The 25,504-nt window shown below is 42.2% G+C and overlaps 1 protein-coding gene across 3 annotated transcripts in view; it reads right to left on the reverse strand.

Moving 5' to 3' along the window:
- Window positions 1-11,845: 11,845 nt before the first annotated feature.
- Window positions 11,846-25,504, reverse strand: part of LOC128406159 (ubiquitin carboxyl-terminal hydrolase 46-like) — a 32,803-nt gene continuing 19,144 nt past the window's right edge. For all 3 annotated transcript variants that reach the window (XM_053373196.1, XM_053373193.1, XM_053373195.1), the window contains 4 exons: window positions 24,139-24,222; window positions 22,437-22,634; window positions 18,713-18,791; window positions 11,846-13,540 (listed from right to left, as the gene is read on the reverse strand). In XM_053373196.1, the coding sequence (XP_053229171.1) occupies window positions 13,439-13,540; window positions 18,713-18,791; window positions 22,437-22,634; window positions 24,139-24,222 (463 nt within the window). In that variant the 3' untranslated portion in view covers window positions 11,846-13,438. The remainder of the gene's footprint in view (window positions 13,541-18,712; window positions 18,792-22,436; window positions 22,635-24,138; window positions 24,223-25,504) is intronic.

Consider the following 25,504-nt stretch of genomic DNA (forward strand, 5'->3'; position numbering starts at 1 on the left):
AAAATTGCAAACTTTGTTTTAGGCCAAGCAAGGTATCACGAAATAGTGTGCAAACTTTGGCTTCTCCAGAACTTTTCATCAAAACTATCATGGTGGTAGTGGTGGTGGTGATGGCAGGGAGATAGACTGTTGCTGAAGCCATGGAGTTTGCATCTGGTCACAATCTTAAGATGGAATTTGAGACGAGGTAGTAAACATTCAAATTAGGCTATGCGGGTATTAGGTTGCAACAAGGCCTGTTGGGAACAAGAAGCATAATAGTGGCTGATTCCCCATCTTTGAAAAGATGTTACTAGGCTGTGGGGAAAAACCAGTTCAGTTTGCATTTGAAGGCAAAGTTACCTGAATTGTGCTTTCTGAAGCATTATGCGAACCAAAATGCAGCCATCTTTCGAAATTTGCATTTCTTGAATTTTGCAGTGTGGTTCTCCAGCCAAATAATGTGTACAAAAAATATGTATAGGGTAAAGTGCTCATAAGAATGCACATATCACTGAAGATGCAAATATGTGCTTGTTAGACAAAGATGCATATAAAAAATGTGTATATTGAAATAAATTCAGGCATAAATGTTGATGGATTTTCATGAGGACTCACTTAAACAACAACAGCCCCAAAGTGGTGTGAAAATTTGGAGAACTGAACTAAAGTTTGGAAGAAGTAGAAACTGAGAGAAGCCAGAATTGACAGATTTGCCAGTACCTATTTGTGACCTAGATCCGGCTCCATTTCTTGGCAAAATACATGGGAACCAGGAGAAACTAGGCAGATCTTATATCAGTGAAGGTGGAAATTGGTTTTACGTGGTGTGCTGGACAAAAAGCCAATAGAAACCAGATTGGGGAGCCTTACCTAGCAGCTGGAAGGACTGCTCCTTTGGAGCACCAAGTCCCACCTTCACGTAGTATGAAATACTCTTCCTCTAGTTTACAATCCCACTAGATCAACCTAAAATTAAAAGACAATTAAAAGACCTGCATAATTAAACAGCTTTCCGTGTTGCCCAAAGCAAAAAAAGGATGGTGCCAATAGCACTACTCAAGAGAGCGAATGCAAAGAGACGGGTAACACAATTTAAGAAGCTCTGCCTTCAGTCATCATTTGTCTCACTGCAGGATCTGGAGCAGGCTTTCAAGAGGTGGGTCTTAACAACTGAGTACACTCATAAGACAGCAGGCTGTTCAAGTAAACTGAGCCTTATTTGTGCATTCAAAAGAACTTATGAGAGCTCAAGCTGGTGAGGGAGGTGTCTAGACATACTTACCCCATCCCTCATTTTAGGAAGTGGGAATGAAGAGGGCTTGTAAGTACCTTTAGATGAATCCACTTACAAGGTGCCCCCCCCTAAAGTAAGGTTACCAGATTTTTTTCAATGAATCCAGGGACACTTTTCAGCTTCAATGGATTTTGTATGGGGACTGATTTGTAAATCTGGGGGACTGTCCCCGGGAAACGGGGACGTCTGGTAACCTTACAATAAATAATTCTGCATTATCGGGGTTACTGTTCATGAGGAAGGCTTGTAAGCCAAATGTGCTTACAAGCCTCTTTCAGACCCTGTCACTTAACAATGGAAGGTTGGGAGTGAAATGGGCACACCTGGTGCAAGTGGGAGTGGTAAAGTGGTGCACCCCAGTTTAAACTCTCATTCATTCTTTTAGATATGCATTTAATTAAATAAAGTACAATGCAAACTTGTTAAAATAAAATACAAACCATTGATATGCTGGAGCTCTGCAGCCTTGTTCTTTTGTAGCAGCATATTGAATAAAATTAAACCAAGCAGCAGAAAATTTGCCTGACTTCTAATTATGTCTCTATTCGCTCCATCTGACAGTACAATTTCCCACTGAAATTAGATCTCATATTTGTTGAAACCAAAACAAGTAAATTAGCAACAAGGGATCACCAAAACTTGGTAATAGTTAATCTTGCTGCATTGATCAGATGAATAATATGGTCTTACCAGGTGAGATATTGGGGGTTTGCATCAAATTTGGACAGAAGAGCAATTTTTGAGTCTGGGGCTATAGTTTAATTTGCAATCAATTCTGGCTTGTGAAAGGTTTTAATACAGAAGTCTTTGGCCCAGGGGCACCATGTCCGTGCACACTCATTAGTGGGCAGCATTGCAGCCAGACCCCAGGCCCACAAGTGATCCAACAAATGGTGATCCTTGGTCCCCACAGTTCCTCCAACAAGCTGTGTAATTTGTTTTAGAAACGCTACTTTTAGCAAAAGTGGATACATCAGTTGAGTGTTTTTAGAGGATTTTCACTAATTGTAATGAGGAGAGAAGGGGGGGGGGTGTATATACCTCCCGATGCAAACACTACTACAAACACTACTACAGCTATGGGCCACCTGCTAACTGCTATTAGCAAACAGCAGCGGGCCTACCCGGATGGAGCATTTGTGGTTGCTGGTGATTTTAATCGAGCCGATTTAAGGACTGTGCTTCCTAAGTTCCACCAGTATGTTGATTGTCCCACTAGGGGGGGAAATACCCTGGACCGAGTATATAGTAACATCGTGCATGGATACAAGACCAAGCCCTTGCCCAATTTGGGGCAGTCAGACCACATATCTTTACTTATGATACCATCATATAGACCTCTCGTATGCAGAATCAGACCATCAACTAGAGAGATACGAGTGTGGCCAGTAGGTGCATCTGAGCAACTTCAAGATTGCTTTCGGAGCACCGAGTAGTCGCTTTTTGTGGAGAATAATGTGGACACATACGCTTCAACAGTACTGTTCTACGTTAAAAGCTGCATTGATGTTGTCACTACCATCAAACAAATACGGGTGTTCCCTAACAACAAGCCCTGGCTAAACAGGGATGTGTATCTTCTGCTAAAGGCAAGAAATGCTGCTTTTCACTCTGGTGATGTGCAACAGTATAGAGAAGCCAGAGCCAAATTGAAAAAGGGCATTAGGAACGCCAAAGCTATGTACTGCCGGAGGATTGAAAAACATTTTGAAAGCTCCGACCCTCGTCGAGTATGGCAAGGCCTGCGACAAATTACAGGGCAAAATATTAAAAACGAACTGGCCAGTAGCAGTGCGCACCTGGCTGATCAACTGAATCAATTTTTTAGTCGCTTTGAGGTGGGAACTGGAACTACCGTCACTACAGCATTGGCTACCAGCACATCATCAGAAACTACTACTGATAGACAACCATTTTTATTACAGACCTCTGACGTACAACGTGCCTTTCGGAGCATTAACATTAGGAAGGCAGCTGGACCGGATGGAATCATGGGACGGGTTATTAGGGACTGCGCTGCAGAATTAGCTGGGGTATTTACGGACATTTTTAACCTATCCCTGTTGCAGGGTTCTGTCCCTACCTGCCTGAAGACATCGATTATAGTGCCAGTCCCCAAGCAGTCAGTGGTGGTATCTCTCAATGACTATAGACCAATAGCTCTAACATCTGTCGTTATGAAATGTTTTGAGAGATTGGTGCTAGATCATATTAAGGCTGGTCTTCCATCCACTCTAGACCCGTTCCAGTTTGCATACAGAAGAAACAGATCTACTGATGATGCTATTTCCATCGCTGTCCATACTGTACTGAGTCATCTAGAACGACAGGGAACCTACGCAAGGCTGTTGTTTGTGGACTACAGTTCTGCCTTCAATACAATTCTGCCAGACAGGTTATTTCTTAAAATGACCAACTTGGGTATACATCAGAAGATCTGTCTGTGGGTAAGGAATTTCCTGACTGATAGGCCGCAGACAGTGAGAATGGGACCTCACTATTCTTCTACTCTAGTGTTAAGCACAGGAGCCCCTCAGGGATGTGTGCTAAGTCCCTTTCTCTATTCCCTGTACACATTTGATTGCACCCCACTGTATAAGTCCAACACAATCATCAAATTTGCGGATGATACAACGGTGGTGGGGCTCATTAGTGAGAACAATGAGACTGCTTATAGGAAAGAAGTACAGGGGTTAATTCAATGGTGTAAAGAAAACAATCTTATGCTTAACACCAAAAAAACCAAAGAACTCATAATTGACTTTAGGAGAAAGAAAAGTGTATTTTTACCATTGCACATAAATGGCGAGGAGGTGGAGAGGGTTGGTAGTTTTAAATACCTGGGCATTTATATCTCTGAGGACCTCTCATGGACTGCAAATATTAATATGGTTGTGAGGAAGGTGCAGGGGAGGTTGTATTTCCTGAGAATGCTCAGGGGACTGAATCTATCTCAGCACCTACTTCTGTCCTATTATCACAGTACCATTGAGAGTGTCTTAACCTATAGTGTATTATCGTGGTATGGGAGCAGCTCTGAAACGGATAAAAAAGCTTTACAGAGAATAATTAAAATTGCCCAGAATGTTATTGGGCTCCAACTACCAACCCTGGATGAGATCTTCACGTCTCGCACTTTGAAGAAGTCACACAATATCCTGAGAGATCCCACCCATCCTGCTCACAACTTCTTTGAACTGTTGCCTTCGGGCAGAAGATATAGGACAATGAAAACACGAACCACACGCCTTCTGAATAGTTTCTATCCAAGAGCTCTGATTGCACTAAATAATGATCTTAGGGCCAGTTGCAAGAAATAGCAAGCAGGAAGTAGGAAGGAATGAGATAGGTTTTAGGTTATGTTATGCCTTTAAATAGGTTATGTTATATTCTGGATTATGTTATGTTTTATAGATTATGTCTGAATAGGATGAGAATGTTGGAGATACGTGCAAATGTGTATGTGAACCCGGTCTTTGGGTGGGTGTTTGATTTTCGTTGTTGTGTATACTGTGTATATATGGACAATGACAATAAATTTATCTTATCTTATCTTATCTTATCTTATCTCTTATCTTATCTTATTTTGTCCCAAGACCATTCCTATGAAGTATTGCATATTTTTATATCAGGATTTAAAACTAATATTATCAACTTAATGAAGTGTTGAAAAGAAGGGTTTTTCAAATAAAACCTCCCAGTTCAAAAGGGATTTGTTAGAAAATAAAATTAAATTAATTTCTAAAATGTATAAACTTTTATTAGAGTGGCAAACAAAAGACAAACAGGTTAAATTGGTTATGATCCACTGGGCCAAGGATTTTGGTTATAGCACTGAATCAGCCATGTGGGAGAGACTATGGACAACAAAATTAAAATTTACAGCATGTTATACTCTGAAGGAGAATTCTATGAAAATGATGCATTGCTAGCAAATTAGCTAAGATGTACAAATCAAAGTCTAAAATGTGCTGGAAAAGTAAAGAAAAAGAGGGTACTTTTTATCATATGTGGTGGTCATGTAAGATGATAAAAGACTTCTGGGAAATAATATATAATGAACTGGAAAAAATGTTGAAAAGAACTTTTCCTAAGAAACCAGAAGCTTTTCTTTTAGATACCGTATTGGCCTGAATATAAGCCACACCTTCAAAATTCAAGGGGGGGAGGGGAGAGAATATCTGAATATAAGCCGCACCCTTAAAATTGGGTTACAGGCTGAAAATCGCTGAGGTTGGTACAATTGTAACTCTGAGCCAATTTAAGCCTTTGAACTTGCAAGCCTGCAAAATTTACCGTACAATCAGTAAATTCACAAATTGCTATTCAATCGCTACAATTCCGCAGGCACTCAAGCTTGCAAATCGGCAATAAAACATTTTTTGTTCCATTTTACTGTATGTCTGTTTCAGCAGCGATATCGTAAAAGCCAATTTTTGTAAGGTCGTGAATTTAAGCCGTACTTTAACTTTTCACAGTCAGAATTTGGAAAAAAAGTGTGGCTTATATTTGGGCCAATACACTTTTATAGGACCAGAGATCCTGAAGGACCAGACGAAACTATTTTTGTATGTGACCACGGCTGTGCGGACTTAGCCCAGAAATGGAAAGATGGTACAACTCCGACCAAAGAAGAGTGGCAGACAAAATTGATGAACTATGCTGAGATAGCAAAACTCACAGGAAGAAATCGAAATCAGGAAGAGGAGGTCTTTAATAAAGCATGGGGAAAGTTTATAATTTATTTGAAAAGCTATTGTAAACAACTACATATATTGGTAGGATTGAAAGAAAACTTGTAGTAAAAAATTGAAGTATGGATTGACAAAGGATTTATAAAAATAGTTATAATAGAGATGCAGAGGGGGAAATCATTACATTAAGATCCACAAGGGGGGAGGGGGGAGTCAGAAGCGATTATATGTTTATGTTTTTAATTCATTTATGTAAAATAGAAAATGCAAATTATATATATATATATATATATATATATATATATATATATATTCCCAGTAGTGATGTATGGAAGTGAGAGCTGGACCATAAAGAAGGCTGATCGCCGAAGAATTGATGCTTTTGAATTATGGTGCTGGAGAAGACTCTTGAGAGTCCCATGGACTGCAAGAAGATCAAACCTATCCATTCTGAAGGAAATCAGCCCTGAGTGCTCACTGGAAGGACAGATCGTGAAGCTGAGGCTCCAATACTTTGGCCACCTCATGAGAAGAGAAGACTCCCTGGAGAAGACACTGATGCTGGGAAAGATGGAGGGCACAAGGAGAAGGGGGCGACAGAGGATGAGATGGTTGGATAGTGTTCTCGAAGCCACAAACATGAGTCTGACCAAACTGCGGGAGGTAGTGGAGGACAGAGGTGCCTGGCGTGCTCTGGTCCATGGGGTCACGAAGAGTCGGACACGACTAAACGACTAAACAACAACAACAACATATATATATATATATATATATATATATATATATATATATATATATATGAAGTATTGCATATTTTTCCTCCCTTAAGTCTTGAGCTTCTAAATTAAATAAGGAGCTCACTGAGGGTTGTAGCAAAATGCTATAAAACCTCCCAGACCCATGCTTTCTAGGGGAAGGACAAGAGTAGAAGAGGAAGAGCCTTTATAGTATCTTTTGTTTCTAAACATAATTTATCTGGAATTCAGATTACAACCCCTCCATCACACCTCCATTGGAGCATTCCTGACATAAGTCTTGAAAAATGCTATTTATGATACTTCATATTCTATTTTATCCAGGGTCTTTTTTTCAGCCGGCACTTGCCAGAACTCAGTTCTAGCACCTCTCAGATGGGCACCATTGCTTTTTAAGATAACAAGATGTTCATGGTGAGTTCTAAGAGGGATGCAGGTGCTGATCAGAAGGTCAGAGGTCCGAATCCCCGCGAGGGGGGAGCTCCTGTTGCTCGGTCCCAGCTCCTGCCAACCTAGCAGTTCGAAAGCACGTCAAAGTGCAAATAGATAAATAGGTACCGCTCCGACAGGAAGGTAAACGCCGTTTCCGTGTGCTGCTCTGGTTCGCCAGAAGTGGCTTAGTCATGCTGGCCACATGACCCGGAAGCTGTACGCCGGCTTCCTCGGCTTATAAAACGAGATGAGCACCGCAACCCCAGAGTCGGCCACGACTGGACCTAATGGTCAGGGGTCCCTTTACCTTTACAGTGGGTTCTGGCACCTCTTTTTCTAGAAAAATAGCACTGATTTTATCCAAAACATGCTAAACCTTTGCATCAAGTCATTTTTAAACAAGTGCTTTATAACGTTTCTGGCACTTTTACCCTTCTTTGGTTTAAGACAAAGATCTCTCTGTAGCCATTCTATTTCTTCAGGCTGGAGGTTTATCTCAAGGAATAACCGATTTATCCAGGCAATAGAAGCAACTTGCAGGCTATACTCCCCAATTTTCTTTAGGTACCCCGTAGCCCTAATATTTAGGTGGCAATCCTGATCTTGAATGTTCTCCAACTGCAGTAATAGGCCGATTTGTGAAGGTTTCATTCCCTTAATGGAGGCTTTATTTTTCAAACTGAGCTCCATCGCTGCATTGGCTCTTTTAGATGTCTCTGTTATGCTGCTGGTTAATTTGACTGTCTTCCTTCAAAGAGGCATTTTGTCAAATACTGCGCCAACTCCTTGCTTATTTGAGATACCAAACCCAAATAATCATTGGATTTATGCAAGATCGCTGCTTCTGAAATACGGTATGTGCCCCTGGACAGAAAATTCTATCAAATATGATAGGCAGATAAAGTGAGCATTTTGCAGGGCTGGATATTATTGTGCATAAGGCAATGAAACAGTAGTAAGGTCATAAGAAGTCCTAATGGTGGTTGCCTGGAGATATTCAATCCAAAGCATAACACTTAGCTGGTTTGCTGTTCTTTCTTTTGTTTTGTATGATTTAATTATGTGCTTGAGTTTCTTTTCTCCTGGATGATTTATATACAATAATGTTTCCCTGGCTCAGAGATGGGGAGCTTGTGGTCTCCCAGCTGTTGTTCAACTCCAGCTCCCATCATTCCCAACCCACTGCCATACTGGCTGGGGCTGATGGGAGTTGGGATTTCAGTAACATCTAGAGGGCAGAGGTTATAGGTGATTTCCAATTATTTCTTACATCTGCTAAGACTTGCACACTAGTTGTTTGCAATGATTTTATCATTCTGAGTAGGTACTCTACACATTAATCTGAACACAGATAACTCTTTTAGAATACCTTGATAATCTCACCACAAAAGCAAATCTGTAAGAGGCAACTCACCCTCCAGGTGGCTCACTGCAACCTTTAAAAGCATTAGGCATGACAACTAAATCTGCAACAGTAAAAGCAGGAAGGAACAAACTCAACACACTACTGGTTATTCAATTCCAAAAGCCAGTTTTGAATAGCAACCTGCTGGAGACTTGCACTGTGATATTCGAGAAGAGGAAGTGCTCTGCTATAGTATCCTTGTTGTCTTAGGAAGACAAAGCCCATCACAGCAGCTAGTTTAGCAAGACCAAAACTGAACTTGTTCCGGAGCTTGACAAAAGTGCAACCTATCCTTTGGAATTACTGGAGTCTGTGGCAAGTGGTCAGAACTAGATTTTTTGAAGGGGAAGGAAAAAGGCACAGAAAAATGTTTGCATCATGTCATACCCTCCAACTTTCCTCAGATGAAAATAGGGGCATTCCATTCTACACCAGTGTCCTTCCCTGCACCCCCCTATATATGCACACTGTTGATGGAATGCAAGGAAAGGGCTGACAGGCTGAGCTGTCTGAACAGCTTTTTCCAAAGGAGTATGTAACAATACCATACAGGCAAATGTCTTGGTTATATGCTTCTGATTGTGGAGGTGGGATATAGTCATCATGGCTAGTAGCCTTCAATAGCCCTCTTCTCCATGAAATCTGTCCAGTCCTCTTTTAAAGACAACCAACTTGATGGCCAACACTGCCTCCTGTGCAAGTGAGGTCCATAGTTTATGTGCTGAATGAAGTACCTCATGGATTTGGGAAAGGTACTCACTACGCGAAGAGACCTTGCAATGGGTGTGCACAACTACCAGTAAGGCAGCTGGAACCAGGAAAACTTTAAAAGCTGTATTTATTTGTGAACCATGGACCATCAACGCAGCAGGGCAGCTAGCACTTGCTACACAGGCAAGACTAAGAGCTTATGCACACTTATCTCTCCTCTGCGCTTTTCAGGCAATTTAAAGCTCTGTGTTCAAATGCCCCCACCCACACTTTTGCTCTGGAGCTTTCCCTGTGAAAACCTGCTCTTTAAAGTTGAATCAGAACAAACAGCAATGCACAGAAACCTCAAATTTCTGTTTGTTGTGCTTCAGCTCTAAGGAGTTTAATCACTGCCCCCAGCCAGCATGCCACCAGAACTGGCAGAAATGATTCTTATGGCATTGGCTACTGCAGCCTCTTAACTCACAATCCCAGGAGATACGAGACACATAGACAAAAAAAATATTCAACCATGCTATCCAGGCCCAGCTCTCTGCCTCTTAAGAAATTGCCTCTTAAGAGTGAAATACTAGGCAGTACATATTTGTCCTGATTTGAGGCAGTCTCATATCTGTATGTATTTGCCACTCGGTTTGTGCATAGCCCCACCTACCCTGTATGAACCTGCCATGTGATTTGACATGTTTTACCTTAATGGCATGTCTTACGACAGTAGAGGCTACTAAGTCCAGGACCTCCCTACTCTGTACTTCACCCAGTCTGTTTAAAAGGGATGAAAAATTCTACATTCTGTTTAAACACTTGGCAATCCCAAGAAACCAGAGTACAATACATTTAGAACTAGTGGGAACTGCCTGACACTGCCCAAAAATTTGTAGAAAACCACCACCAAATGTGGTTTTTTTAATGGATAGTGTAATTTGTGTTCAAAAAGTTGCTTTCTCCCCAGAGAAGCATTAGCTTCCAAACATGTGAGTGAAGTCCTGCTTTCTATTCTAGAAAAAAAGGTGTGGAAATCATTAATTTAATCAAAACCCATGCTCTTAATAGAAGTTATGTGCAAAGAAATGGGTTGAACATAAAACTCTTATTACAGACACACAGAGATGAGACTGTTGTCACAAGGACAGTTGCTCACCAAGGCTATTCAACATTCAGCATGAAGTTTTGGAGAAATAAATGGTCAATGTAAAGTTTTTTGTTTCACAACCCATGGTGGCTTTCAAAGGTGGGGAGAGCCATTTCAGGCTAGACCTCCCCAAGGGGAGAAACCAAATCCAGGCATCAGTGCAGTGGGCACTACAAGTTGCCCTTACACTTGCCTACTGATGTATTATGTGCTAATGCCAGGCCTGAACATGCCTTCTAAGAGGCTGAGCTGTGAACCGGGAAGCTTCCATTTCAAATCTTACTTCTAGCTCTCTCATATGCAATATGGCTATATTACCAACATACCATATAACAAACAAGGGTAATCAGCATGGAACACTCCAGATATTTGAACTATAACATATATCTTGTACTGGCATCAGTCAGGCACCTTTGTTATATCTGTTTTGGCACATACTAAAATCTCTGTTTGGGCAAACCTACCCAGACACGTAAAAGCTGCCATGAGCTTTAATTTCTAATTTTAAAAAACGGCTGTCACCTTTGCTAATTTTAATCTATACTTTTGTTTTGCCGTTTTGTCAACCACTTACAAGTTTTATTTACAGGTAAGCAAGACACACATTGTGCTAAATAAATAAAAAAATATATATAACTGGCATGAGTCACTTTATCTCAGCACAGGGAGACCACACATACCACCTTTCAGAGGATAAAAATGGAATAAACATATCCCCTAGTCTAGCATTTAAATTCAATTTAAAAACAGCAACAACACACATACAGTTGAGGCATTTCACCTTCACCATACTCAATCTTTTATTGGAAACATTTTGGCAGTCATTTAATTATACAGAAGCAGCATCAAACCACTCTCTTCACAATAGAAACTGTAGCAAAAGTGCACTTTTAATCTATAGTATATATATCTTAATATTTTCTATTTCTTACAAGGCATTTTATTTGTAAAAGGATTATCACCAATTACACAAAATAGAAGTGGGTGGTCCTATGTTCTGCCTTATGTTCTCCTACATTACTCTGCCATTTGCTGTTTAGTGCGTGCCTTCACACCTGTGACCTTCCTCTGAAGACCTACAAGATGACAGGCTTTGCTTAACGGCCCCATTTTGGGTCTTTACGGGTGGATTTCTAGCCAAGAGAACATTCACTTGTAGTGCATTATCAAGAGCCAGTTGTCAAAGACTTATTTTATTAGTGATGACAACCTCTGAAGAAAAGATTACTTTTGCATATTTTGGCATTAATATATTAGGCAACATCAGTTTTCTCCCTGAAGTGGTTGAAGTGTGAATGCTGAAACCTGACAGTTTGTCCGTTTTTAATTGCAGAATTTGTTGCTAGCAGAATTCTGCCGGGGAGACAACTGCATAAGAAGACATTAAGAGAATGTGACGTGATGTTTGCACATAATGGTTGTTGTTGGGGTTTTTTTTTGGGGGGGGGGGGAGAACCAGAGCACAAGTTATGGAATTGCAATTAAGTAGATCTCCTCCTCCTTGACAGTGAGCATGATACAGAGGGCTGCTTTGGGACAAGCAGAGGCGGCTTTAATGTTACAACCAAATGGAAGGCTGAATCTCCACTTCCACTCATGTGTCCCAGTACAGAGTTCCATGTGCTCTAACGCTTACAAGGAACTGCTGCACATGTTTCCCATTGCTACAATGGAGGCAATCCTGATGTTTTTAGAGGACTGCTCAAAGTATCTCCCCTCCACTTGAACATGCTGGGAAGCCATTTCAGGTGGGAATGTCAATTTAGGCACAACAAAGACTCCCCATAGCCAAAACTGGTCACTGGATCCTGGACCACCCCACTCAGGAGGCACAGTGGTGACCAATTCAGGTGGCAGGATAAACAGGGGCAGCAGATCTGGTAAACAGACACTAAGTGAAATTCAGTCTTCATGAGACAGCCTTGTTTTTCTGTTGAAGCAGCAGCCAATCGAGAACTGGGCAATTATACATGGTCCGCAGCTTAAATTGGATACTTCTCAAGGCATCGGTACATGTTGACCTCAGTTAGTTCTTCTTAAACTCCCGCTGTTTGCAAAACAAGGATGATTTGTTCATTAATTCTCAGAATTAGTGTTGCCTCTTAATAGGTATTTATAGAATGTAGATTCACTCCAAAAACTGCCTTTTTGTTTGTGTCTGTAGAGTTTGTTATACGGTGAAACAAACAACAAATATATCTATTTTCAGTAGAGGGCACTTTTGGCTTACATAAGAGCTCCAAGAAATGCAATCAATTCATCTTACAGGTCCTCAAAGACTTCCATCTACTTTTTGCTCCCTTAGATTCTGCAATATTGCGGCTTTGAGTAGAGAATACATTATAAAGCACATAAAAATAACATTTCAATAAGATTTGGGGGGGGGGGACAAAGTGGGGATAAATGAAGAAGAAGAATAGTGTTGTCTGAAATCAAAATGCTACCCTTTGAGGAAATTCACAACACTATAGGAACAACTTTTTCTTTTTCTCTTGCCACACACAGAATTAAAGGCATGATATTTCCAATACAATTTAATCTGGCAGCAATCCTGTTTTGGGCCACCAACAGCAGTCAGCAACTTTCTGCAACTCACACCCTAAAACAGGTCTTGAGCCGACACTGAAGACTGAAATCATTCTGCTAGAATACAGAAAAAAACAGGAGAAATAGAAACCAAGGGACAGTCTCAGGCCATCAACCCTGAATGATGAACTAACTGTATAATACTACTGAAAAGCAAGAAAATATTTCCTTGGTTCTTGAATGTTGAAGCAGGCATATTTCAAATAGAGGTAACACAGATTTGGGAAGACAACAAGTATAAAATAGCCCAGAAAGAAATCCAAAGCAAGATGCCTTCTTGCTAATGGCAGTTGTCGTCTTTGAGAAAATGTCCCAGTTTATGTCCTGGTGACGTCCTGTGGTCCTATGGCAATGATGAGGTATCGATTTTACTATCGCTACAATGTCCTATCTGAGCAGGGGCTTGATTCCTTTTCTGAAAACATGCAAGATGCTTCAGGGTGCACTGTCTTAGTGCCTTGATTCATAGAAGAGGATATATGCAGATTCTGAGTTTTTGGTATCGTCCGATGTTAATCCATAGAATTCTTCAATTGCTTTAGCATCAATTTTCTGCAATTTAAGACAACGAGAAGATTAAGGAGGGGGAAATAACATCACTACCTGCTGAATTTCACTTAGTGTCTCCCCCCCCCTTTAAATTCAGCAAAATATTTCTGGGAGGTGGTGGTGGTTGTCACAGAGAGACTGCATCAGAATTAAAAGACTTGGAAAATTCACTTGGATTATGCAACCGGCTATTTAATTTGGATTATTAGCCACACATTACCTCTAAGTATACTACAGAAGGACAAAAATTGTTCAAAAACAAATATTTCCTAGCCTAAAAAGGTACCACTTATTAATCAAGCAGGACTTTAATTAAAAAGGGGGCTCATTTTAAAATATAAAAGCTTTCAATTTCTATAGAAACTTAGAAAATCATCTTAGAAAAGCTACAGTGGTACCTCGGGTTAAGAACTTAATTCATTCCGGAGGTCTGTTCTTAACCTGAAACTATTCTTAACCTGAGGTAACACTTTAGCTGATGGGGCCTCCTGCTGCTGCCGCACAATTTCTGTTCTCATCCTGAAGCAAAGTTCTTAACCCAAGGTACTATTTCTGGGTTAGCAGAGTCTGTAACCTGAAGCGTCTGTAACCTGAAGCGTATGTAACCCAAGGTACCACTGTATTTTGCTTTAGGCTATGGAACTCTTTGTAATTAGAGACCATGCATCCTTTCCCTCTTAAGATGGTCTATTATCAACAGTAAATTGCATTAATTCTACCCTGTAGTTACTTACTGGCATTGTGACAGCTTATCTTTTCTTTTTTAAAAAACAAACAAAAAACTGATTTTACTTTCATATGTTTTTTCCTATAACCTGCTTGTTATTACAATTTAATTTAAAAATATTTGAAAATGTTAAAGGAAATGCATTCCTTTAGATTCTCCATGTCAGCGATGGGCAGGAGCCCGAGGAGTGGGGGCATGTGTGGGCAGAGGAGGCAGGTAGGAAGGATAATCTAAGGGGAGGGCCAGTGATTTGTGTGGTTCTGTGGAACCGGTGAGACAGCTGCCTGTGGCGGTAGAAGAGGGGAGTCTGGAGGAGGAGACTTCGCCGCAGGAGGATTTATCACCAGTGCTAAATCCATTTCATTGATAAGGCCCATACAGTAATGGAAGGTAAGATTTGGGTGTATAGGTAAAAAATAAGCAGACATTTAATTTATCATAGCTAGCACAGTTCTTCAGAAACTGGCAATTATTGGCAAAAACCCAAAAATATAAAGAAAACTGTTAGTATTGATCTACAGTGCAAAAGTAGATTTTGGGTTTGATGGATACAATCCAACAGCCCCCCTTTTTTGCACTGGGGTGGGGGTGGGCTGGATTGGGCAAATGGATGGCTGGAAACCCCAGAAACAAGGTGTGTGAAGGGCCTGAGTTAGTCTGGGATGCACAGGACCCAGAGCAGCACATGATACAATCAAGACTCATCTGGGACTAAAAAACCGTGCCAGCTTCAGGTTCACAGCATTTTGTCTGCCTGCCCCGTTCCCTGCCTTCTGCCCTAGCACAAGAGGCAGACCTATGGATGTGATGGTGGCCCCATCTTTTCATCAAGCCCCATGGCTGCCAAACTGGGGTTTCCATTTCTGTCCAAATCTATGTTGTATTAATAAGTACCACCAATATTGAGGTTTTATATTCTTAAAAGATGTGTTAAATAAACTTGGGAGCACTGTTTCTCATAGCCAACACTATTCTTTATTAGACATATTAGGACCCGAAGGCACAGTGGGATCTCACCAACCAGTTCTGGGCACCACAGTATAAGGAGGATATTGACAAGCTGGAAGGTGTGCAGAGGAGGCAACCAAGATAACAAAAGGTCTGGAAACCAAGCCTTATGAGGAACGGTTGAGGGAGTTGTGTATGTTTAGCCGGCAGGAGAGGAGATTGAGAGAGGGTATGATAGCAGTCTTCAAATATCTGAAGGGTTGTAATGTGGAAGATGGAATGAGCTGGTTTTCTGCTGCTCCAGAGGGTAGGACCCAAACCAATAGATTAAAATTAACACGGAATGAGATTCTGACTAAACCTTATGAAGAACTTTCTAACATTAAGAGCTGTTCAGTTGAACAGACTCCCTCGGAAGGTGGTGGGTTCTCCTTCCATGGAGGTTTTTAAACAAATGTTGGATGGCCATTCTGCTAGGGATACTGTAGCTGTGATTCCTGCATTGCAGGGGTTATACTAGGTGACACTTCTATGATTCTTTGAAATGTTTGTATATGAAGGTGAAAAGGGATATGGGCATTTGGGACTTGCAATGACTACACCACAGGAGCAGACCTGTGATTCAGATCCTTGCCAACCTCCTGTTGAGCCAAAGCAAAAACAAGTCAAAGACTGGACAAAAACAGCAGAAGGCATAACCAGGCTCTCAATGTCCTGAGTAATGGTGAAAGGCAGGCAACTGATACCAATGTCTGATTTAACAGAATCAACTGGGTAGCAGAGGATATGATATAAGCCACCCAACAAATTCAGGAGGAATCAGACAAGTCATGTCAGGAGATACTAGCAGGTGCTGGGAGGCAAGTTACGAGGGAGAAAAAGGGAGAAGATGATTAAATAAAAATTGAGAGCACTCACAGAACATCACAAAGAAAAACAGAAAAGGCAGCTGGGAAAAGATGAGCCAACACAGGGCTCATAATACAGCAACAAGAAGTCATTACTCAAATTAAGCCAATGACAGCTACTCAGATCCAGGCCCTAACCAGGGAAATAGAGCCACTGACAGAATGAACAGTCTTCTGGCTCACATGGGCAGTGAGGCTGTGGAAAAGTCATGGTAGGTCTGCTGGGACTTTAAATGCACTAGCAGAGGCTAATGGTTCAAGAGATCCATTGCACCCCTACCTGTTTGATACCAAGATAAGGATTCCTATGAAAAGTGGTTCAGGAGCCCAGCTATAGTAGTACTGGGGGAGCTGGATACAAGCTATTTCAATGCAATCCAGCAGAGACCAACTCAGATCCTCGATGGATATGTAGCCATCAATAAAACAGCAGCTGCAGTTACTGATTTGGTGACACATAAATCTGGGGAGAGAAACTGGGATTCTGAGGACTCATACAGGCAGTGGTGGGAGGATTCTTCCTTCCCATCCAGGTATTTGCCACTTTCAATGTGAAGCAGGATCCAGATGGTGATCCTAGAGCACCAAGGCTTGCTAACGACACCCTAACAGAAACTATAACACTGACAAAGAATACCTGTAGACACAGAATTCCATTTCTAAAAGAAAAAAGAGCAAGAGCAGCTGTCCTCCAGAGTGATCTGATGACTCACCCCAGTGGAAACCTCAGAAACCAACCTAGCCCCAGGACACTAGACTGGCAGCAACCCATGCCACAAATGTCAATGGGGAACCCAAGATAGGTAGGCAGGTGCCACGGCAAAGGGAAGGGTACACACTGTATTTATGGCTTGATGGAAGATGTGGAAGATGTGGTCCTGGAACGATATGGAGCCAGACCCATATAAGAGAAAAGAAAGGAGGCTAAGCTCTGTCTCTATGGGGTTATAGGCATCAGATCTAGAATACACTGGGTCCCTTTCCACAACCCATCAACCAACCAGCTGATTACCAATTCTGTAATAAAAATGAAGAACTGATAGGGGAAACCTGAGGGTCCCATAACCCTGACCAGTGGCTAAATTGCGGAGAGCTCCCATCCCCACCCAACAATAAGCCACTTAATTAACCACACAGCTTGGTTGCAATATCTTTTCCTTTAAACAAACAGAACTTTCTCCACACATGAAAAAATCTTTCAGACTAAGAACTGAAAAGGAAATGGGTTCCAATTTTCATTGCCAGTCCTTTCAACAACAGTTCTTCAGAAAAAATAGCCAGGGCATGAAAACAACTTCTTCCCGTTTCCGTAGCTATTTTTCACAATCTGATAAACACTTTGACGCTGCTGGCGAAACTATTGGCTTCTGGAAGTGAAAACACATCAGTCTCATGGCAACCAACACCCTTATGTTCCTTGCCCTAATATCAAGAATACTGCAGGATCAATACTGTATTTTTGGAAAAGTTACATCTTCATAGCCTTGAAACTTAGAAGTACAAGTTCGTGTTGACTCAGAGTGTCTTTTCTAAATGGCCTCCTTTGTCTCTCCGGTGGAAAGCAGTGAATAGTGACAGCACTCTGACCCATTGACTGCTATGTCTAGACATCAACAGATGTTGCTCCAATCAAACAGGGAAGAGAAAACATGATCTAGACCAGTGTTTCTCAACCTGTGGGTCCCCAGATGTTGTTGGACTACAACTCTCATCATTCCTAGCCAGCATGACCAGTGGTCAGGGATGATGGGAGTTGTAGTACAACAACATCTGGGGGGGACCCACAGGTTGAGAACCGCTGATCTAGACAGTGGACAGTAAATGGGATCAATTTTGTCCAGTGCAGATGTAACATGGGTACTCTGGTTGGCAAATCTGGAACTGGACAGGAACGAAACAGTCCCTCCTTTCCCCCCCCCCTCCAGGGTGATCATCCTCTTTTATTCTGGATATTTAACCGGGATTTTGCACTACCTGTGCATCTATGTAAACCATTTTAAATGCAAGTCACAATTCCTTTGTAAATGAGAGATTGAACACATGCTTTGAAATGGGTTTGCACACCATGGTTAGAAGAGACGTTTGAAATTATGCTGTTGCCTTTAACAAGGCAACCAACAGAGTGTAATAATTTAATCACTTTTCAATATCAACCACCTTCAAGTCAGGGCACTTGTATCAGTTGACTTCAGTTATTCCAGGACCTACACTGAACCCCAACCTTCAAGATGGAACTTTATTAATTTTTGCCTCCCTTCTCCTTCCCTTCCCCATCCTGCTCTTTGCTTACTTATGAAGCCCATCCAGGACTTCTGCACTTGTTGCTATGCAAAAGCACCTGGTGGCAGATCTCTTAAGACTCTCCCCCCCCCTTTGAACCCTTATTCTTCTGTGACCATCAGTGGCAAAGAATGAGAAAACAACAGCAAAATAACCAACCACCAAAAGTGTTTACGGGACTGGTAAAAGCAGCTCACTTTTCACCAGTCAAGGTTAAACGCCTAAATAATGTGTCGTGACAATGACTTACATCCAAGACACCGTGAGAGTTATCACCAGAGTGTGAGAAGTTGGCATAATATATAGACCTACCTCTACAATATCATCGTCAAACAGCAACCAAAAACCATGACTCTTCACAATGGTGATGTAATGTCCACGGTTTGGACCACTGGAACAAAACGAAAACGTTGGTGCTGACCTTTAAAGCCCTGAACACCTTTAACCCTGTATACCTCAGTGTCCTGAAGGAACATTTCCACCTCCATTGGACACTGAGGACCAGCTCTGAGGGCCTTCTGACGGTTCCCTCCCTGTGGGAAGTGAGGTTATGGGGAACCAGGCAGAGGGCCTTCTCAGCAGTGGCACCCGCCCTGTGGAACGCCCTCCCATCAGATGTCAAATAAATAAACAACTATACAAATTATAGAAGACATCTGAAGGCAGCCCTGTATAGGGAAGTTTTTAATGTTTTATGTTTTACTGTGATGTTTTAATTTGTTGGATGTCACCCAGAGTGGCTAGGGCAACCCAGTCAGACAGGTGGTATATTAATATCATAAATTAATGGTTGTCACTGAAACCTACAGGTTTTTTTAAAAGTGTGTGCGAATACAGGATCCACACAGCAATGTAGGCCTAATTCTTAGCAACCTGGGAATCTGTGTCTGTGCTCTACCACTTCAAGCAGATGGTGGTTCACAAGACTGAACAGCCCTCCAAACGAAAACATATCATGTGCATGGCAAACTAGTCAGGGTAGAGGTTAGGCTGCAACCCTTCTCATTGGCATTTACTGTTTTTTGGGAAAGGGCTGTGTGACTCAACAGCAGCACACATGCTTTGGATGCTGCTGGCCCCTGACTCAACCCCCAGCATCTCCAGGCAGGGCTGAGAGGAACTCCTGAGCCACTGCCAGATAGTGCAGTCACTACTGAGCTAGACTGACCAACGGTCTGACCATGTCTAAGGTAGCCTCCTATGTGCAGGTAATGCTCCCTTTTGCCATTTTTAATTGGCTATCCTTGTTAACTCGGTGCTGATGAATTCTCACCAGGTGGCGCTGACTCCATGAAAATATAAACCTTTAAAAACATTTGGTCAAACTATACTGCTTTAAATAATTTCATTGTTTCAATAATAGATTTTATTTCAATTTCCTTTTCAGAGAAGATGGGAGCAGCCTACACCTGGCTTCTACAAATAACTCAGCATTTCTAAACGATCAGTTGAAAACATTAATTCATGTATAATTTGTGCGCGCATCAAGCAAATGTCTTAAATTACTGTAGGGGGCGGCAGGGAGTGAGGGAAATCCAACAATAGTTTTTTGCTTTTTAAAAACAACTTGAGAACTCTTCCTTGATTGTACAAATGAGATGGAACACATTAAGCTACTGTAACATATAAAATAGTTATCAGTCATCTGTCACCTGCAGTCATGAGCAGCCATTCCCTAGTGAGCTACCCTCTGAGATGCAGACTTATTATTATTACTAGTATCACAACCACATTTATTACTTGCCCTTCACTAGCAGGGCCCAGGGTGGGTGACAACAATTTTAAAAATCAGTATTAAAAACAGTTAAAACAAACTACAAGCACAGGATTAGTGTGCATCCTGAAAACATACTTCTCAAGCCATAGCAAAGAGGTGCCTCTTTCACATTTCCTGAAATCTGAAATTCCACAACTTAGGGGTTGCCAGAGGTGATGCCCTCTGCAGGGATACAACCGCCACCCCAAACTTCTGAGGGCAGTAGAACTACCAAGACAAACTACCAGGTATTCTGCTGATTTTACGCCCTGAGTGAGTCTGTAGGGAAGGAGGGGGTCATTTGGTGCCTAAGTCAATTAGTATTTCAAACACTAGTGTGAGCCCATTGAACTAGGCCTAGAAACAAACCTGCAGCCAACGCAGCTGTGTTAGAACAGGGGCTATATGAGTTCTATAGGGAAGCCCAGCCAGTAATCTGGCTGGAGCATTGTGAACCAGATGAAGTTTCTGAGTTGTCTTCAAGGGCATGTTGGAATAATCCAATCTGGAAGTTACCAGAGCATGGAGTACAGTGGTTAAGTCATCGCTGTCTAGAAGGGGCTGTAGTTGGCAAACCAGCCACAGCTGGAAGTAAGCATTCCTAGTCACTGAGGCCATCTGAGCCTCAAGTGATAATGTTGAATCCAGCAGTACACCCAAGCTACAGACCTGCTCCTTCCACGGAAGTGCAACCCTGTCCAGAGCAAGCCATCTTCCCACGTCCTTGACTTGAGAACTTGGAACACATAACATCTCTGTCTTTTCAGGATAGTTTCTATTTCTTGGTCCACATCCAACCCACCAATACCTCCAAACACCAGTATAGCACCTCAGCCACCTCTCCTGACTCAGACAGGAGAGACAGATAGTGATGGGTGTCATCCACGTATCCCTGCAAGAACCCTGCAAGACACCGCAGTAAAGTTCCCACAGTGTCAAACAGTAGCTTCCCATAGTTACTTTGTGGAAATGCCCCTGAAGATATGAGCAAAACTATTGAAGTACAGTGTGCTCAAGTCCCACTTTTTTGAGCCAATCCAATAACAATGTCACCAAACAGGGCAACTGAGGCAGTTTCAGAGCAAGACAGAAATGGATCCAGATATTCAGTCTCCTCAAAGCATGCCTGAAGCTGGACCAACACCACCCTCTCAAGTACCCTTGTCCCAAAAAGTGATATTTGTAAACAAGTACCGCCCCAGCGGGAAGGTAAACAGCATTTCCATGCACTGCTCTGGTTTTTCCAGAAGCGGCATAGTCATGCTGGCCACATGACCCAGAAAAACTGTCTGCAGACAAACGCTGGCTCCCTCAGCCAGTAAAGCGAGATGAGCGCCGCAACCCCAGAGTCGTCCGCAACTGGACTTAACTGTCAGGGGTCCTTTACCTTTTTAATGGTTGCTTAACACTTCCAGGTAGAGGGAGGTTCTAAGGAGGTTCTAAGGAAGTTCAGAGTGGGTGGTACCTCTCCCTCCTCAAATGAAGCACTGATCACTCCCTGGACCCACCCAGTCCATCTACTATGGCCAACTTTAAGAAGCCAAGATGGTCAAGGGGTAGGTGGTCAACCACACTTCTTCAAGCTGGTCTTCATCCTCAGACATGCAGGTCACTAGAGTACAAAGACAACCTATGTGCTCCATAGCAATGGTGAATACACTCAGGAGAGATCATGCTGATGGCTCCACATACATCACCATTCCACAGTGTGATGAGAGTCTCAACATGTCAGCTGGGAAATCCCCCAGAGCATTCAGGAATCCACCAGACTCCATAATTCTGAGGGTAGACCATCCTATGGGAAGTGCCATCAGCTGGTGAAGACAGGTACCAAAGAGCAGAAGCAGAATGAACAAGAGGGGGACTACTTTGCACAAGAGAAGAGAGGTGAAAGCTGTAGGAAGATTTCCTTTAAAATGTTTTGAGAGAAGGCTTGTAATAGAGAACATGCAAGACACTCTTGTGTTCCTCCAGGTATTGCTGGACCACAACTCCCAGCCAACATGATCAGGGAACCAATTATCACAGGCGAATTATCTTGAATCTGTAGTTCCGCAACATCTGGAGGGCCACATTCTCCCCACCCCTGAAGTAAGAGAAAGCTTGAACAGACCAAAGACTCATGCAGTCCAGCACCTGTTCCTACAGTGGCCAAGCAAACGCTTATGGGAAGCCTACAAGCAGAACGTCTCCAAACAGACAGAGAACAGACAAATATTTCCCCCAAATACATAGCAAATGCTATATCACATGGTATGCATGTGATCTCTCATAGTTTACCTGCCGCAATGAATAACTACAGCCACAAGATCATACATCCTATCTGGGTTTGAAGCATCTCCTGAAGTGTTGAAGAGTCGAAGCTCCAAAGGAAAGACTACACGGTAGGAAAGTTTGGTATATCGATGCAGATGGTCTATGTATTTGAATCTTTTCAAGTGCAGAGAAAGAATCATGGGCAACTTTTTCACTCGCATCCTAGGTCCACAAAATAAGACCAAAAGAGAATGAGATGGTGGAGGGTGGAATCCATGTTATGAAATCACTCTGAATTCTAAGAAAGCTTGTTTAAAACAGTAAACATGGTAAGTTATTCAAATAAATGGATAGCCTTTTCAATATTAGCAAATCTGAAACATTACTCAGTACCTCTTTTGTGCAACATTGGGAAGAATCAGTGCAGCTGTTTGCCAACCTGCTGCCCTCTAGATGTTTTGAACTACAACTCTCACAGCCTCAGCCTACAAGCCCTCTTGTGCTGGCTGAGGTTGATGGAAGTTGGAGTGCAAAATATCTAGAGGGCACAAGGTTGGTGAAGGCTGAGAAAGAGCATTATGGAGCATCTGGACTCAAAGCAACTTCTTATAAGGCCCAAAAGCATCCGTCTCTCATCACAACAAGGAAAGCAGAAGAAAGAATGAACTCTGCCTTTTGGCTCTGGCTGCTATTGACTAAGAAATAAGAACAATTGATTTTCTCCTGTATCCGTGAGAAAAGTAGGAGGCAAAAGTGGTAACACTTACTCTTACCCAACCATCCAAGTCAGATGGCTTTAATTTGTTTTTGCAGGTTATCAGTCGGCATTTTCCAAAAGGAGAAAATATTGAACAGAAGATATTTGATTGGCTCTGCTTCAAAACACAAAATATGTTCCTGCTTTGTATTGAGACATGACAGCTTTCTTTTACATAAGTCACACAGGATGAAGCTTATCAGGGTCGCAGCCTCCACATGTAAACCTTCAAACACTCTGCATCAAGAATACGAAGTTTTGTGCCTGCTGAATTCTGCAACTTGCTGAGTTCAGTCTCTTATTTTGCATAAATCATTCATCACCTTTTATAAAACAGGTTTGAACAACTGATTCAGATTCTGAAAGTCATGCACAGAGCTTCTTCAGTGCACCCTCAACCAATGCCCGACTACTGGAAACTTAGTTTAGTCATCCTTCCACCACCTGAGATTTCAGCAGGCATAGTTTCAAGAAATCCATCACAAAAGTGGGGCACCCCACAAGCAAAAAGGGGGGTTCAGCGACAGAAAGTCTAGGGAATACAAATTGTTCCAAACTGCAGTTGCTTTGAAATAAGCGCTGCTTTGTAGCATGGAGAGTTACCACCACCACCACCACCACCACCAAAGCAGTAAACATGCAATATCATGTTTAGTGTTTTTCTGTACTCATAGTATTGCAGCAGACACACCTGGCTCTCTATATAATGTATAATATAATCCCTAATTCAGACAAAAGAGAACTGTAACCAACCTATCTTATTTTTATTGAGAACCAGGGTGGTTTAATGATTAAAGTGCTGGACAAAGGAAGACACAGGTTCAGATTCCGAATGGACTTTTCTATCACTTTTTCTTATCCTAATCTACCACACAAGGCTATTGTAAGAACAAAAGGAGATGGAGAACCTTGAGCAGATTGGAGGGAAAGTGACATAAAAATGCAACAACCAATAGCTTTTAGGCTTACCTCTTTTGCGCTTCCTGTTTGCTGCGACACTGCTCACAGTAGTATTTTTGATCACTGCACAGAGTCTCAGAAATACTGAATTTCCTGTAAAAATGGGAAGTTAAATCAGAGTTAGGGCAGTTAGGGCAATTAGCCAAGTACTGCGAATCCAATTTTTCAAAAGCCAAAGCCATGGATCCCCTACTTTTGAAAATGTTGGTATCTCTGTCATAGTTTTTGTTATGTGAACAGCACTCAATGAGTCCCAGTGCAAAACTAGGATGTGAGTCTTCTGCACCTTGCTCCTGTGCAAGTCGTGTGACCTACACAAGAGCACAGCCCCCCAAAACAGGATGTTCTGGACAATTGACGGGTATGTGTCATAGGCCCCCTGGGTGGGTTACATGGACCACCAATTGGCAACCACTGAGTTAGTACATTCAGGCGTTTCACCACCAACCAAGAACTCCTGTTTGCTCATACCTCATATTGGGGAGCAGTTTACCTATGAGAGTGCCTTACCCCGTTTATGCCCACTCAACCATTTCAATTGGTGGAACTGGCACTGTTTCAGGTGCCACATTAATAACTGCTCCGCATTTGTAAGCACTTAATAATAATAATAATATTAATAATAATAATAATAATAATAATTTATTTATACCCCACCATCAGGCTGGGTTTCCCCAACCACTCTGTGCGGCTTCCAACAAAGATTAAAAATACCGTATTTTTTGCACCATAACACTCACTTTTTTCCTCCTAGAAAGTAAGGGGAAATGTCTGTGCGTGTTATGGAGGGAATGCCTACGGGTGGCGGGGGAGGGGGATCTGCTGCAGTCGTGAGCAGATGATCCATGGTTCCCCTTCCTTCCCTCCTCCGTGGCTCACTTTGAAACAGCAAAGCAGGAGAAGAGCCACTGAGTGGGGAGGAGAGAGGGACAGAGAGCCTGCTTGCTTTAAAGGAGCAAAGCGGGAGGGGAGAGGAGCCTTCTCCCCTTAAACCCCTCTTCTGCATTATTAGCAGCATCCTTCTCCACACACCCCATGCGTGCTCCTTGTCCCTTGAGTGCTTTTCCTTCCCTCCCCACTTAAAACGTGGTTACAAAGCACGGATCCAAATGGATCCTCAGGATTTTTGCACTGGGTCACCCCAAATTCACCATCAGATCACACAGCATGTCCATGGCTACAGTTTGCACCAAAAAAATCACGCACCCACTGTGGCCTGGGACCACAGTGGTGCAAAAACGTGGTTACAAAGCATGGATCCACATACATCCACTGTTTCGTTTAGAATATTTTTTGTTTTGTTTTCCTCCTCTAAAAACTACGTGCGTGTTATGGTCGGGTGCGTGTTATAGAGCGAAAAATACGGTACATTAAA

The sequence above is a fragment of the Podarcis raffonei genome, chromosome Z (genome assembly GCF_027172205.1).
Source record: "Podarcis raffonei isolate rPodRaf1 chromosome Z, rPodRaf1.pri, whole genome shotgun sequence".
Classification (NCBI taxonomy): Eukaryota; Metazoa; Chordata; class Lepidosauria; order Squamata; family Lacertidae; genus Podarcis; species Podarcis raffonei.